The sequence below is a fragment of the Uloborus diversus genome, chromosome 5 (genome assembly GCF_026930045.1).
Source record: "Uloborus diversus isolate 005 chromosome 5, Udiv.v.3.1, whole genome shotgun sequence".
Taxonomy (NCBI): domain Eukaryota; kingdom Metazoa; phylum Arthropoda; class Arachnida; order Araneae; family Uloboridae; genus Uloborus; species Uloborus diversus.
The window spans coordinates 79,556,037-79,570,437 of record NC_072735.1 but is presented as its reverse complement, the minus strand read 5'-3'; the positions used below and the strand labels follow the sequence as shown (position 1 = coordinate 79,570,437).

The window sequence follows — 14,401 nt, the reverse complement described above, 5'->3', positions numbered from 1 at the left end:
TAAAGTTCCCAAATACTCGACAACATCGAAAATCGCTTAAAGTTGCGTTTTTGTAACTTGAATTTCAAAAATTACCGAGCCTAATGTTACATAATATGGATCTACAATCGCATTTTGAAGGCTTGAATTTCAGAAAATATTCGGGCTAGGGTCCTCATACCACCTTTCTTTTATATCATAAGCAATTGGGTTTTTCAAACTACATTAACAAAAAGCTTAAGTGGAATGGCTCCTCTGAATATAAAATATTGCTAAAGTTTTTAGGACCATAATTTTCAAAATTTTTCTAGGGAAGAGCTCCCTTCCTTGTCTAAAATTCTGTTTTTGAAACTTCAATTTCAAGAATTTGCAGGCAATTGATTTTGACCTATTTAAAAAAAAAAAAAATCGATCTGGGACAGTCTCTGACCTTAAAGTCAATAAATATGGCCTATAATTACGTTTTTAAGGCTTTAATTTCTAGAAATTTCCACCGAGACCTCAGTACTTTTTCCCCAAACACCAGCAAAAAAAGCTTAAAATGTTAAGTTTTTAAACTACAAACTTCAAACATTTTCCGGGGGAGAACTCCCAAGCCCCCCTTTCTATCAGGTCATTTTTTCCCTTTCAATGTGGTCGCTCCCCCCCCCCTCGCCCCCCACCACCAAAGAAAACTTCTTTTTGATTGTGCTACTAGTCACAAAATGTTTTTGTCCTAGGAATTAAGTGAATTGGGAAGTTTCAAGTTTCAAATATGTATGTTAAGTGTTCACATTATGAAATTATTTGTTAATACTTACCTAAAAAATTAGTAGTGACTGAATATTATCAAAAATTACTAAAATGAAGCTTGTGAAAATAAATAACTATATGAACAAAGACAAAAATAATTATTTTTTGTTATTAAATGAATTACATGAAATCATCTAATATGAGATGGCACATGTCAAAGACGCTAAAAATAACAAAATATTTACAACGTGCAAAAGGATTGAAATCACAAACACAGGAATCAAATTTTTGTTAAGCATGTTCAATTTTGGCATTTACTGAAAACTGAAATGAAACATAAAATATGCTAATCCAGTAGTTCCTAAACTTCAGACCTCTGCGCCCCCACCCGCTATGCAAAAAAAAAAAAAAATGATAGTTAAATCTTTTTTTTTAATGGATTTTTACTTTTTTCCTTCCTTTTCATTTTTTTATTCATTGTTCTGTATATTTTTCAGAGCTTGTGTCTGGTATTCATTTCTTGCATTTAGTATTTTGAGTTATGGAAGTATTGGAATTCTATTTGAAATTCAATTAGGAATTAAAATGTTATCACCAAATTTCTACAACAAGTTTACTAATAAAAATTAACTTTTGAAGTAGGTGAACAAAACACTGTTAGCCTAGTTTAAGTGTGTTAATTTTTCATATGAGTTGTATATTAACAGCCTATTAGGATTTTAATTTTTAACTATGGTTCGAGCAAACCTAATCTGGCAGCATCGTAATGCTGTGATTAGGATCTGCGTAGCCTTCACAATGCTGCCTGCTTAAGTTTGCCTCAATTATAGGGAGCCACGCCCTCTGCTTGCTATCGGGCACCAGTCCCCGGAAACTGAAATCAGTTTCACTAATCGCAATCTAATCAATTAATTACTAATATGCTTTAAATGTAATTATAATACTAAAAAAGTATGCTTATCATAAATACAGAAAAAAAATCAATGAATTCCATTTGCACCAGTGCTGCAACCTTGCTCACTGCTTTTGTTCATCAGTTCACAACATACTAACTACATCAATCGAGTCCAGCAGGTGCGGGTTCAATATAGTATGAAGTATGCTAATAACATCAATATATTCTGAGCACTAAATATTTTAGGCCTCGACAATTTGGCCAGAATGAAAGATTGATAGCTTAAAATTTGGGGACTGTATGAAAATCTCAAGCGCTAAACGTTTACTTTCATTTAAAATGATTTTGTTGTATAAATGGAAGCATATTATGCAACAAATTTATAAAACAGTAGTACTCGATAATTATTAAAATTGGCTGCAAACTATACCATTTGATCTATTTCAGTCTTTGCTTGAAATTCCGGATGTTGACTGTTAAATTTAGTCTTGAAAATCTTGGAGCAAAAGTTTCATTTCAAGTATAATATCCCAGCTGAAAAATTGTGCCTTAATGTTTGCATTTTACTTAATATATAGTTTTGTAACAATTTGAACTTTGTCATGTACAAAAAATTAATTAATGTGTGGTGTGTTTACTTCTGAGAATTCCAAAGAAAGGGGGGGGGGGGGTCTGCTAAGTCCTGCCTGTACTTAAGCAAGAACTTTTTATTCCTCATAAAGGTTGCTTTCTTCTTTAATTAAAGCATTGTTACTTGTCCTTCAATCTCAATTATGTTTAACGTTTTAGCTGGGTAGCACTGTGAACCCCCTGGCATGGACTTGCTAAACCAAGGGGTATGCAGACCACAGTTAGGGAAAATCTGTGCTAATCTAAGGTAGCAACATCCAATTACCCAAAATATTAAAATATTTACAAGATGCAAAATGATTAAAATCTCAATCACAAGAAATTTTCTGCAAAGTCCGAGTACAGGGTGGCGACAGAAACTGAAAAAAGTTCCCAGACTTTTCCCTGCCTAAGTTCACCAAATTTCCCTGATTTACGTTACCAATGATAAGTTTCCTTGCTTTTCCCTATTTGAAACCCATTGCATATTAAATAAAATGCAGTGTTTAAAACATTTTAAGCTGTTAATTAAAAATATATTTTGAAAAGATGCTCCTATTTTTTAGTAAAAATAGTACATCAAATTATCTACAGGAAAATGTTATAGGAATCTAAAACAATTACACTTTACTTCCAGTAACCAGTTAACATAAGAATTCTAAAAAATTATTACAAACACTCTTAAAGAAATATCTAATCTTTATATATTAATAGGCAAGCCGTTTTCTTTCGGTACCAATATCTCCTCTGTTTTTGAACCGATTTCCTTCATTCTTTTTTTGTTCGGTAGCTATTACCGAGTTTTAGTGTCGTCAATAAAATTTTTTGAAATTTAACGTTAAATTAACAGAGATATTAATAAAAAAACGCATTTTTGTCCTAAATGGCTCTTTCAACGCGAACGGATGGTCCAATTATTTTGAATTTGATATGGTTGTAAAGGTCCTTAAAAAACACTCCTATCGAAAAAAATGTTAGGGCGCCCAAGGTCCAATAACCTAAATCCACTAGAGAAAAAGTTATACGCGTTTTTTAGTTAGTGAAACTCAAAATTTTTAATTTTATCTCTTTTCCATCGTTGAAATTCATTGTTGGAAACGTGAAACATTAAGTTTTAATTCGGTTTTTAAACCGCTTTTTCTACACGAAAAATGCATTTTAATGCTTTGAGCTTGGTATGGTTGGAAAGCTCGCGAAAAATGCTTTAAAACACGTTTTACCCGGTTTTACCGCGCGAAAATCGAAACCCGCTATGTTGGCTAGAAACAGCATTAGAAGCAATTAAAAGTTAGTGAAAATTCATTTTTATTTGCTTTTTCACGTGACATAGTTAGCGCGAAGAAATTGCTGGATAATATTGTGGTGTTGCCAATTCTCGCTTGAGCATAAAGAAATGAAATACTTGCATTTTGTTTTTATTATTGAGGCTTTTTGGATAACTCCGGGCATTTAAAATATTATCATTTTGATTATGTTTTTGCGATTTTGATATTTAAATAAATTTTGTTACGGAGTGAGGGACGGCTTTCAGTTCCAGCTCCTAATAATACCTACATTTGTTATCACCACAAACAGGTGAAACTTTTGATAAAGTTGGCTTATTCTTACAACGTCCAATGCTTTTGCATGGACATTATATGTTGCCGTGAGTAGAGTTCGTTCATTTGACTGTTGGAAATTTTATATTTAACGGCAAGATCATGCCTACTTTTACAAAAAATATTGTTTATACTGACATTTTATGTATTAAGGGAGTTTTGTGGCATCATTTCATTCAGAACAACTTCTATAATTGTGAAATTGGTGAACTTTATCCATTTTGGCTCGAATGCCAGGATGAGAAATATTTTTCTTTTGCATTCATAAAAAACAAGTAAAGAAATGTCTATTTGCAAGGAACTGACTACGAATGAAGTCCCTCTTTAAGGTGGGGTTCATTAAATTGTAACCGTTCGTGACAAGGCGAAGGAAATAAATGACAAGAGGAACATACAATGTGGAGAATGGGACATCAAGCTCTTTTTTTTTTTGATAACAACGTTTATGAAAAACAGTGTGACATGTGGCAAAGGAAAGATGGGTTATGGTGAAACTTTGCGACAAAGGGGACAGAGATCAAAAATTTTGAAAAGTACATTTGTCAGTTTTCCCATAAACTATAAACAAATCACCAACACGATTTTTTTAAAAATTACACTATTATTGCGACGTGCAGTGTTTTTGAAATGGAAAAGTTTTGTAATGTAGCAAGTAGGGTTCGTTCATTTGACTGTTTGGAATTAAATAATTCTAACGGCAGAGGTCAAGGCAACTTACTCAATAATATTAAACTAGACACGTACCGAGTACTCGGTAACTACTCGGTACTCGGCCAATTTGCCGAGTACTTGGTACTCGGTCAAATTCTGATCAGATACTCGGCCAATACCGAGTAGTTGCAAAACATTGAATATTGTCCAAAGCAGTACTAAAATTTATTAAAAAAAAGAGCAAGCATTATATTCTGCAATAATTTACAATTAAAATTTATAAGTCAAATTTAAATTTTGGGAATAATGAAGTTTGTAATGCTTCAATGGAATAAATCTTTATTTTAATTTCCCCAAAGTTAATAAAACTTATTTATTAAAAATTATGCAAAAAAGGAAAGTATAGAAAATATGGAATTTTTATATTAAAAATGGATTTTTGCTACAAACAAAAATTAGTTATAAAAAATATAAAAATACCTTTGCTTAAAAAATAAAAGGAAATAAAACAATGTTAAAAGTACAGTGCAGGAACACTGCAGACATGTGTTTTGGCGTTACAAGGAATTCCTTTTTCAATGTTGAAAATGGGAGCTCATAGATTTAAAGGCATCCGACAAAAGTCGGATTTTTTTGTGGAATGTCTTTACATTCTTTAGCTCACATGTTATGCACTGAAAAAGATGTTCCTTGTAACGGAGGGGGGGGGGGGCAGAAACATGTGTCTGAAGTGTTCCTGCACATTTGTTGTATTAAAAAAATTATTTATGTTTGGCGGACTAAAATTGATTGGTATATACAGTGAAAGCCCTCCTAACGGACACCCCTCTTATGCTAACAATTTTTAATTCCCCAGAACTTGATTAATCATACCTTTTATTTATTTATTTTTAATTTTAAAAATAATTTTTTTGTAAAATTTTTGGCACAAACAAAATTGTTTATATAATGCATAATTGAATTTCAGCAGGAATTTAGTTTTAAAAACTATTATATGGACAAGGAGGTCTATACTACTATTCCAATAAGTTCAAAATTCATCACATGTGTGTCAGTGGTTCTTCTTAAAACGTAATTGGTACTTGGTAACTCGCCCAAGTAGTGAAAGGCCGAGTACTCGGTAACTCGGTCCTTGGCCGAGTAGTGAAAGGCCGAGTACTCGGTACTCGGCTACTCCGCCATAAGTGCTACTCGGTACGTCTCTATATTAAACTTATTAAAAGCATTGTTCATGCAGAAGTTTTACGTATAATTTGAGTTTTGCAAGATCATTTCACTCGGGAAGATTTTGATAATTGTTAAATTGGCAGGCGCTCTTCATCTATTGGCATCAAATTTTTGGCACCAATTGCAGCTCGAGAAATGTTTTTAATTTGCATACGAAAACAAAAAGTAGTGAAATGTATATTTGCATACGGTTGCCACAAGATAGGGGCTGTCCACGAATGAAGTCCTGCTTTAAGGTAGGGTTCACGAAATAGTAAGAGTTTGTGACAAGGGAGAGGAAAGACATGACAAGAGGAGCATACAATGGGGAGAACGTGACAACAAGCCTTTTTTTAATAGGAATGTTTATGAAAAACAATGTGACATGTGACAAAGGGAAGAGGGGGTATAGTGAAGTGCAAAACATTGTGACATTGGGGAGAGGGTCGAAACTTGTTGAAAAGTCACATCAGTTATGCACTGCCTTTAACCATAAACAAAGCACAAAGTCGACCTTTTTAAAAAATTGTACTATTATTACAACACAAAGTGTTTTTGAATGGACAGTTATATGTTAACACGAGTAGAGTTCGCTCATTTGACACTTGGAAATTTATATTTCTAATGACAAAAAAGTAACTTAAATAATAATCACAGATGTTTTATAAGTAACATTGTTCAAACAGAAATTTTACGTATATATTGAGTTTTGTGATGCTTCATTTCATACGGGAGGATTTCGAAAATTGGACAATTGGTGATTTTTATCCATTGGCGTCAATTTTTTTTGTTTCCAATGCCAGCGTGAAAAATGTTTTTCCTTTGCATACGTAAACAAAGAGTAGGGAAACATTTATTTGCATAGGATTAGCACAAAGCAACATGATATCTAGAATAAAATTATTCAAGCCAGCAATTTGTCGACACACCAATTTCTCAATGGGGTTGTTTCCTTCAGTCAAAAAAACTACTTTTAGTCACTGAAATAGATAGAATAAGAAAAAAAAAATGTTGAGCCAGAAAAAACTTTTATTTTCTCATTTTAAAAAAATTTTTGAATGTCCGATTTTGGAAATAAGGCGTAGTCTTTATGACGTTATAGGTGATATACTTTGGCGCGCGATTTCATTGCCACGCTAAATATTTACGGTTTGCTCTCAACTGCGTTTTTGGGTTATGATAATTTGCGCTGTGCGCTAATGTCATCAATGAGTGGCATTTTATCGCTTTTGATGCCAAAAAATTAATTTCAATCTGTGCACCAATTGAAAGTTTAAAAATATTAATTTTTTTCAATTTATTTAAAAAGTGGTTAATACCTTTGTTTTTAAGCATCCTCTTTTAATAAAAAATACTTTGAAAATTTCGGAAACAACCCCATTACTGAAATATTCCCTTTCATCCATTTATTTTGAGATTAACAGATAAAAAGCAAAATTGGAATAAATTATTACTGTGGTATTGTGTGTCCGTATAAAAATTGTATCTTTTCCGGTTTGCAGTAAAAATGAGTAAGAGTAGAAATAAAAATGTTGGAAATAGTGAAATTCATACAAGTTTTCTCAAATATTCATTTATGGATATGTCGAGTTTCGACCACTGGGCGAACACTAGTCATGATAAAACTAAAAAGTTTGTATCGAAATAATTTTGAACAAAATTTTCAAGCGGTATAATTAATGCTGCAAGAATAACAAAAAACATTTACTTCTGCACACATGGTGACTCAATTTCAAATGATTTTCTTATTTGTTGGGGGGGAAATCTTAGATTACTTTTGTAATAAACAACATTGAAATGCAAAAAAAAAAAAACAATCAATTTCAAAATATATTTATATGTATGTATAACTTGAGTTTTAAAATAGAAGAATTTTATAGTCTGAAAAGAAAAAAAAAACTTTGTATAATCTGAGGCAACAGCAAATAATACATTGGCAAAAACAAAGTTGATTCTCATTCAACATTTAATTTTAGCAATTAACTTAAAAACGCAAAGAAGTAATAATTTTGTAGCTTTTGTCTGCAGTGGTGTAGCAAGAAAAAATCTTTGGGGGAGGGGGGTTAATTTTTTCTGAAGTTTAAAGTAAAGCCATGCCCTCAAGTTTATATACACACACACACAAATATATATATATTATATATAATAGATAGATAGATAGATAGATAGATATATTACTCTTTATCAATTAAACAACAAAGGACATTATAAACAAATTTCTTCTTTGAAAATACCTTGATCAATACTGCCGTCATAAGCAAGAAAGCCCTGTCTCCAAGAGAAAAAATGTTGCACAAAACAGGAAGACATAAGCTTTTTAAAGTCACAACAGCTATCATATTAAATAAAAATCTTTTAGATAAACAGAACCCTTCAGGTTCGACTGAAAAATGATTTTTTCGGGCTTATGGGGGGGAGGGGTTCTGACCCCCCCCCCCCCATGGGTATAAGATTTTTAAGTTTGTATTAATTTTAAAAAACAAATATTTTTTTCTTGAAATCATGATTAAAGTACGCTAATTACCTACTTCAAGACAATCAATAAAGGCAAGGGACAGGGGCGGCTCTAGCGCCGGACAAACCGGACCCCTGTCCGGGGCGGCAAATTTGAGGGGCGGCATTTTGGTTCGAATGTCTAAAATACATTTTACATTAGGAGCAAATTTGTATGAGAGTATTTTGCGAGCACAATAGCTTGAGAGTGAAAAATACGTGAAGGTTTTCTTTCCTCTTCGTTTACTGTACCTTAATTGCTGTCGCCGACAGCAAATGGTCAACAGTTGCCTGTTTTGGTTGGGAAACGAGACTGAATGGGTGGGGGGTCAGGGTCTGATTACCAGAACTCTCGCCTGATTCTGGGATCTGCTGGGCCCTAGGCTATGTGCTTTACTGCCCTATTATTCATCCCTGATTATTCCATGCTCTCTTCCTCTCTTCCTGTCAATTGCTTCGCCGACTCGGGGGTTTTGCAATAGCAGGAACCGTAGCCTTTTTTTTTTTTCTGCTTGGAGATTTAGGTAGATATTTCAATGATGTTTTAGTATTAAATAACGTATCATCCTAATACTAGTTACATTATAACAATTTAAAGTATATTATATATATATATATATATATTTATTTATTATGTAAAATACTTTTTATTGAACTTTCACTTAAAATGGTATATATTATTGCCATATTAGTTTTTATTTCATTATAAACACAACTACTATTTTAACTTTTGAATTCTTATAGCTGAGATAGAGTAACATTCATACATGTCCCGTGCATGACACAAATTAAATAAATTTGTAATTTTTCTAATTAATGTATTTGACCAAAAGGCAAGAGAATTGGATAGAAGCACTATAGCATTTGAAATTTCAGAATGAATCTTGATTTATGATCCAATTGCAAAAAAATATGAATTAACATCCTTTTTAACTGTTTTTTGCACTTTAAATGTCTGCAAATATCCCGTGTATAACATTAGAATGACCCTTCTACATTTGCAATTTAATAGTCAAAGTGGCATTAAAACCGGATAAATCCACTAAAGTAAGTTGAAAAATAAAAAGAACGCCCTAAAAAAGACTAAATAGGGGAGGGGGAATTATAATACAGGCCATATTTCTGAACAAAAATCATGTTATGTGACAATTATTTTTTACTAATTTTTTTATTATGATAGAAATGCGTAGAATTTTTATTCGAAATTAAAACATAAAATATTTAGTAGCCCCCCCCTCCCCCCTTAGCTGTTTTCGGTCTCTAATATTGGTCATTTGTCGTTCGATAAGAAATTTCTTATGATATTTTTTTTAATTCTTGCCATCCTAGAAAATAAACGTTACAGTTACGTGTTTAAAATTAATATAGTTACCAAAGTATTCGAAAAAAGTTTCACATGAAAAAAAGTTGCTTTCATTTCGAATGCTTCTTTTTTACACGGTATTTTATGACTATTGTTTTCTTTATCGATAATTTTTAATAACTATTCAGATTATCCGTTAAAGTATATTTAACCGAAATGGAGGATAAAATATTTGAAATTAAACGTTTTCTATTCTTTTTCTTGATTTTTAAGGCTGTTTCTTTCGAGTTTTTTTTTCCCTTATAGAAAAAAAAAATCTTATTCATCTGTAACAAATTATTCAGCTGTTAAAAATTACTCTTGTAGGAAATGGTAATCCTAAAATTCTTACGGAAAGGCACCGCAAGGTACCATTCTATGTTTAAATTTTTCGCGTGGTGCACTTATTTTACGAACATGAGTAGTAAATATATATTTAGAAAAGAATTGCTTTCTTTTTATATTAAATCCTAACCCACCTTCACCCCCCTATTAACTTTTTATTCATGCATGGAATGGTCTAAATCTTAATAACACCTTTATATTTCTGAAGCAAATAAATAAACAAATAAAATAAAATAAAATATTACAAAATAAACAAACAAACTACGTATAATTTGTCTGGAGGCAGTCCATAAAAATGCTACTTTTTCTTTTTCAGTATTTGTGAGCTCTCCCCTCTCATTCCCCTTTTATCAAAGTGTCACACCTGATTCCCCTTCCACCCTGTCGTCATGTGTCACGCTACATTACATAAATATGTACTTTCCAGTTGTGAAAACCAACACTAACTAATTCGTGCATCAAATTCCAAATTTTATTTCCCAACTTTAGCTATGTTTTATTGTTACACACATATTTGTGAACATAACAATTACGCTGATGATATGCAGGGTCCAACAAACGCTAAAATCTCATTAATCAGAAGAAATTTTTACACACCAGCCAAATTATTTCCCACGTAATCTTGATTTCAAAATAACAAAATATTCATAAACAGGTTTTTTTTTTTTTTTTTTTTTTTCAATTTAAGCATGTAGCTATTAATTTTTAAATCCTAATTTTATATTTAAAAAAAAGAGGAGTTACCAAAAAGAAGGGACTATATTTGTAATGCAAAAATTGTAATGTTTGATTTTTTTTACCGTGGAGAGGGGCGGCACTTTGGAAATTTGTCCGGGGCGGCAAAACTGCTAGAGCCGCCCCTGCAAGGGAGCTAAAGAGTTAATGATGGCTTCGTCTTTGCCTGTAGGGTTGTTTATGTTACCTAGCATGGAACTCCTGAAAGGTAAATTCGAGCTACGTAAAATAAACAACTCTACAGACACAGAAGCAATCATAGGAAGTTCATCCTGTGTTTAATAAGTTAAGATTCAAAAGATGCACAAATATGCGGCAGTGTATAATTGCACCTCATTAATTTTATTTTTGTTAACAGATAATTGGCAGAAGACTCATAGGAAATTAAGGTACTTAATTTTTCAAAGCAAAAAAAAAATTTTTTTTCTTCATTTAATCAATTTTCCATGAATTTTTGTTATTTTTTCAACATTCCCTGATATTTCTCTGATTTTTCCCTGATTATTAAATACCCCCACTTTTCCCTGATCTCCCTGTTCTGTCGCCACCCTGGAGTAAGTTCAACATTGCCATGGTTCAAAAAATAAATTAATTTACTATGTATTGAAATTAAACATTAAGACAAAACAAAGTAGCATGTGTAAAAATAACTTCTGATTGTCAAAAATATCAAAACATTAACAAAGGATTGAAATCTCGAACTTGGGAAGCAATTATTTGTGATACTGCATATCAAACACATGTTCAGAAAATTGCATTAAATGAAATATTTTTGAAAAACTTTAAGCCCAACCCACTGATTCCCAAAACAGTTCAAGTACTAAGAAACCTTTCAAAAATTTTGTAGGATTTCAAACACTTTTCATGGTTTTTTTTTTCAAGAGCTTATGAGCACAGGAAATGCAGATACAGTAAACTCCTGATTATCAAGGGATACGCAAACTCGCAAATAATCAGCAAAATATAATAAAATGATACTAGTGTACGCAATAGCCTAAGAGGACCAATAACAGTCTCATACATTTAAAATATAAATGAAACAATAACAGTATATGTAAAAAAATGTATGTAAAAGCCAAGCTAAAATTGGATCACTCATTATTGCAAATGAATTACACAAATACTCGAGCAAATGGTATCAATAAACTGAAAACAGATCAAACCAGGTTACATTAAAAACATATAGGAGAGGAATGTTTTGAAGAAAAGTGATTGCGATCATTTGTTTATGCCCGTAAGTAATGCAGATCTAAAAATCAGCTAATTAATTAGATTATTAAGGGATTAGAACAAAAGCTCAAAAAATAAAGATAGTAGTAATTTATAAAATTGTTTATTGCCACTTTTGCATAGTAATAATTTAGATAAGTATTTTTAAAGAAATCTGAAAAGTATATTACCTGTCGGTTGCGTTCATCTGTAATCCTTGATATTTGAATCTTTTTTCGCCCCATGCCAGTAGATTTCACTTTCGGAGCTAGGTAAAAGCCTTCCAGTTCAAAATTTAAAAACAAAATCTTACAAAAATTATAGTTGCCAGTGATCACGAGGGCAACTCTTTCTGCAGGTTTTTACCTGAAAAGAAATATATTACATAAGACACAAGTATTTAAAATTTGAAAAAATGCTTCTTTTTAAAACACACTAGAAAATTATTATATGAAACTTCTGATGTAAACAAAGGGCATTTTTAATTAAAGTATTTTAGATCATCCTCTAAATTTAAAAGTTAACAACAAGCAGTTCATAATTTTAACTGTGTGCCAAAAATTTAATTTGATAAAATATCTTATTTTTCCTTTTCCAAGTAAACAAACATTGCTAATTTTTGATTGAGGATGAAATTTTAACAGCTGAAACTCTTAGATCCATGTTTATCTTAAATGTTTCTGTGTCTGACAACATGACAGAATCCAAAACAACCAGAATTTAGAACAACTTTCTTCGAAAAATGCATATTGAAATGCCTAGTACATTAATTAAATCCTCTAATCCCAATACCTGAGTTTGTAATTTATTGCAATTAGTTCTTTTTAAACATTGCTTTGAGAATAAATAAATACTTTTGTGCTTGAAAATTAAATGCATGAAAAACCAATTTATGAGTGAAAAGTCATCCAAGGAAAGCTTTTTTGTCAGATGACTTTTCATCGAAAAGCTCACACTTCTTTCATTGAAAAAGGTGTTCCTTGTAATACCGAAACTCATGTCTGCAGTAATTCGCAGTTTTTGTGCATCAAAACATTGGTTTTTCATTCATTTAATTGCTTTGATATTTTTACTTTTGTAACAACAGTAAACATTTTAATCCTAAATAAAAAAATAAATATTTTTTAGACTGTTTAACAAATTTTATTCATTATTTTGGTTTATCGTCTTGAAGTATCATAAAATTGAGGTTGGGGTTGAAAAATGCAAGTATCAGAAAATAATAGCATGAAAAATAAATATGGAGTATGCAAAAAATTCAAGCAAGAATTTTCTGAAGGAACATTTAATCCAAGAGTCGGCATTGATGTAAAGAGAGCAAAACCAAAATAAAATACAATTTTTATATTTGATTGTTTGAAATTGTTTTTCTTTTTTTTTAAGGGGGGAAAATTTCATTTTTCTTAAAAGAATAAAAACAGAACATCATAGGTGGGACACCCAAAGATTATCGGATTACTTGTTCCCCTCTTTATCTTTTACTTTCGAGACATACATTAGTTACGGCCGCCCCCAGTTAAGGCAGGCCCCTGGTCAGTTTGGTTGCCAGGGTCCCTCCCCCCATAAAACTTGTCAAATGCATGCTACTCCCATTCCAGGCCGAGCTTCCTAAAGGAATTTGTTCCTAAAAGTTTCCGACTAGGCTGACGTGGCCTCTTGTTGATTCTGACTAGTTGTGAAAAAATAATTTTGACGTAAGGCACACAGAAAAGAGAAAAACACAGCACACCAATGCAACATCCTGAAATTTCTAATGGGTGAACAGTTGGTTTATAAAAGTCCTTACAGTTATGAATAATAACATGCTAGAATTGGCAAAATGGCTTAAAACTAAGGTTCCAATGCAGTTTAAAGGAGCCTCATACTCTTTAGATGCTCCAACATCACACTATTTCAGTACAGATGTACTGAATTCAAAACCAAATGATCAGAACCCAGTTTTAAAATTCTTCCTAAATATGTGAAACAAAAAGTAAAGTTCACTTTCGATTTCAAAAAAAGAAAGAACGAGATCTTATTCTGTTTCTCATTTCTTAGCAAACAACGCAATCCAGTCACCCAATTCCACACTGAAGGCGCATGCTGCTACCTTCGGAGCATCCCCAGTCTGTTCCGACGAGACCGACCCAATAATACATTTTCTACTATCAATACACAGAACTTCTATTAGTAGGGGGACGAGGAGGCGGAGGAGAAGGGAAAAGACAGCTCAATTGAAGGAATAGTAAAGATGGGTGGCCATGTGTATACTGTGGGGCTTAAAAATAGTAACATACCTTGCATCCCTTCTACGCTGTGCGAGATCTAGCTGTTCCTTCATCGGGCATGTGCTTCACAGGGTTGCTTCGCGTGAGAGCTTGGCGATATACGACGTCCGAAACGGCGCCAAGCGATGTGAAGCAACAAAGGCAATGTCAAATAGATTTCGTTTCCGTGATTTACTATCATCTTGTGTCTATGATTAACGAGGTTTCAGTTCGATCTGCCCATCAAAGCGAATATAAAATTTACGGTAAATGGGATAAAACAGCCGGAATTTAATTAGCGGCGAAAATATTTTTTATATATTTTTTTACTACTCGGAAAACGTTATTATTCGATTCTTTT

The 14,401-nt window shown here is 32.2% G+C and overlaps 1 protein-coding gene across 1 annotated transcript in view; it reads right to left on the bottom strand.

The window, feature by feature from the left end:
• Window positions 1–14,401, bottom strand: part of LOC129222653 (myocyte-specific enhancer factor 2C-like) — a 150,853-nt gene that overhangs the window by 32,021 nt on the left and 104,431 nt on the right. The window contains exon 2 of the mRNA XM_054857183.1: window positions 11,986–12,160. Within this exon, the coding sequence (XP_054713158.1) occupies window positions 11,986–12,039 (54 nt within the window). The 5' untranslated portion in view covers window positions 12,040–12,160. The remainder of the gene's footprint in view (window positions 1–11,985; window positions 12,161–14,401) is intronic.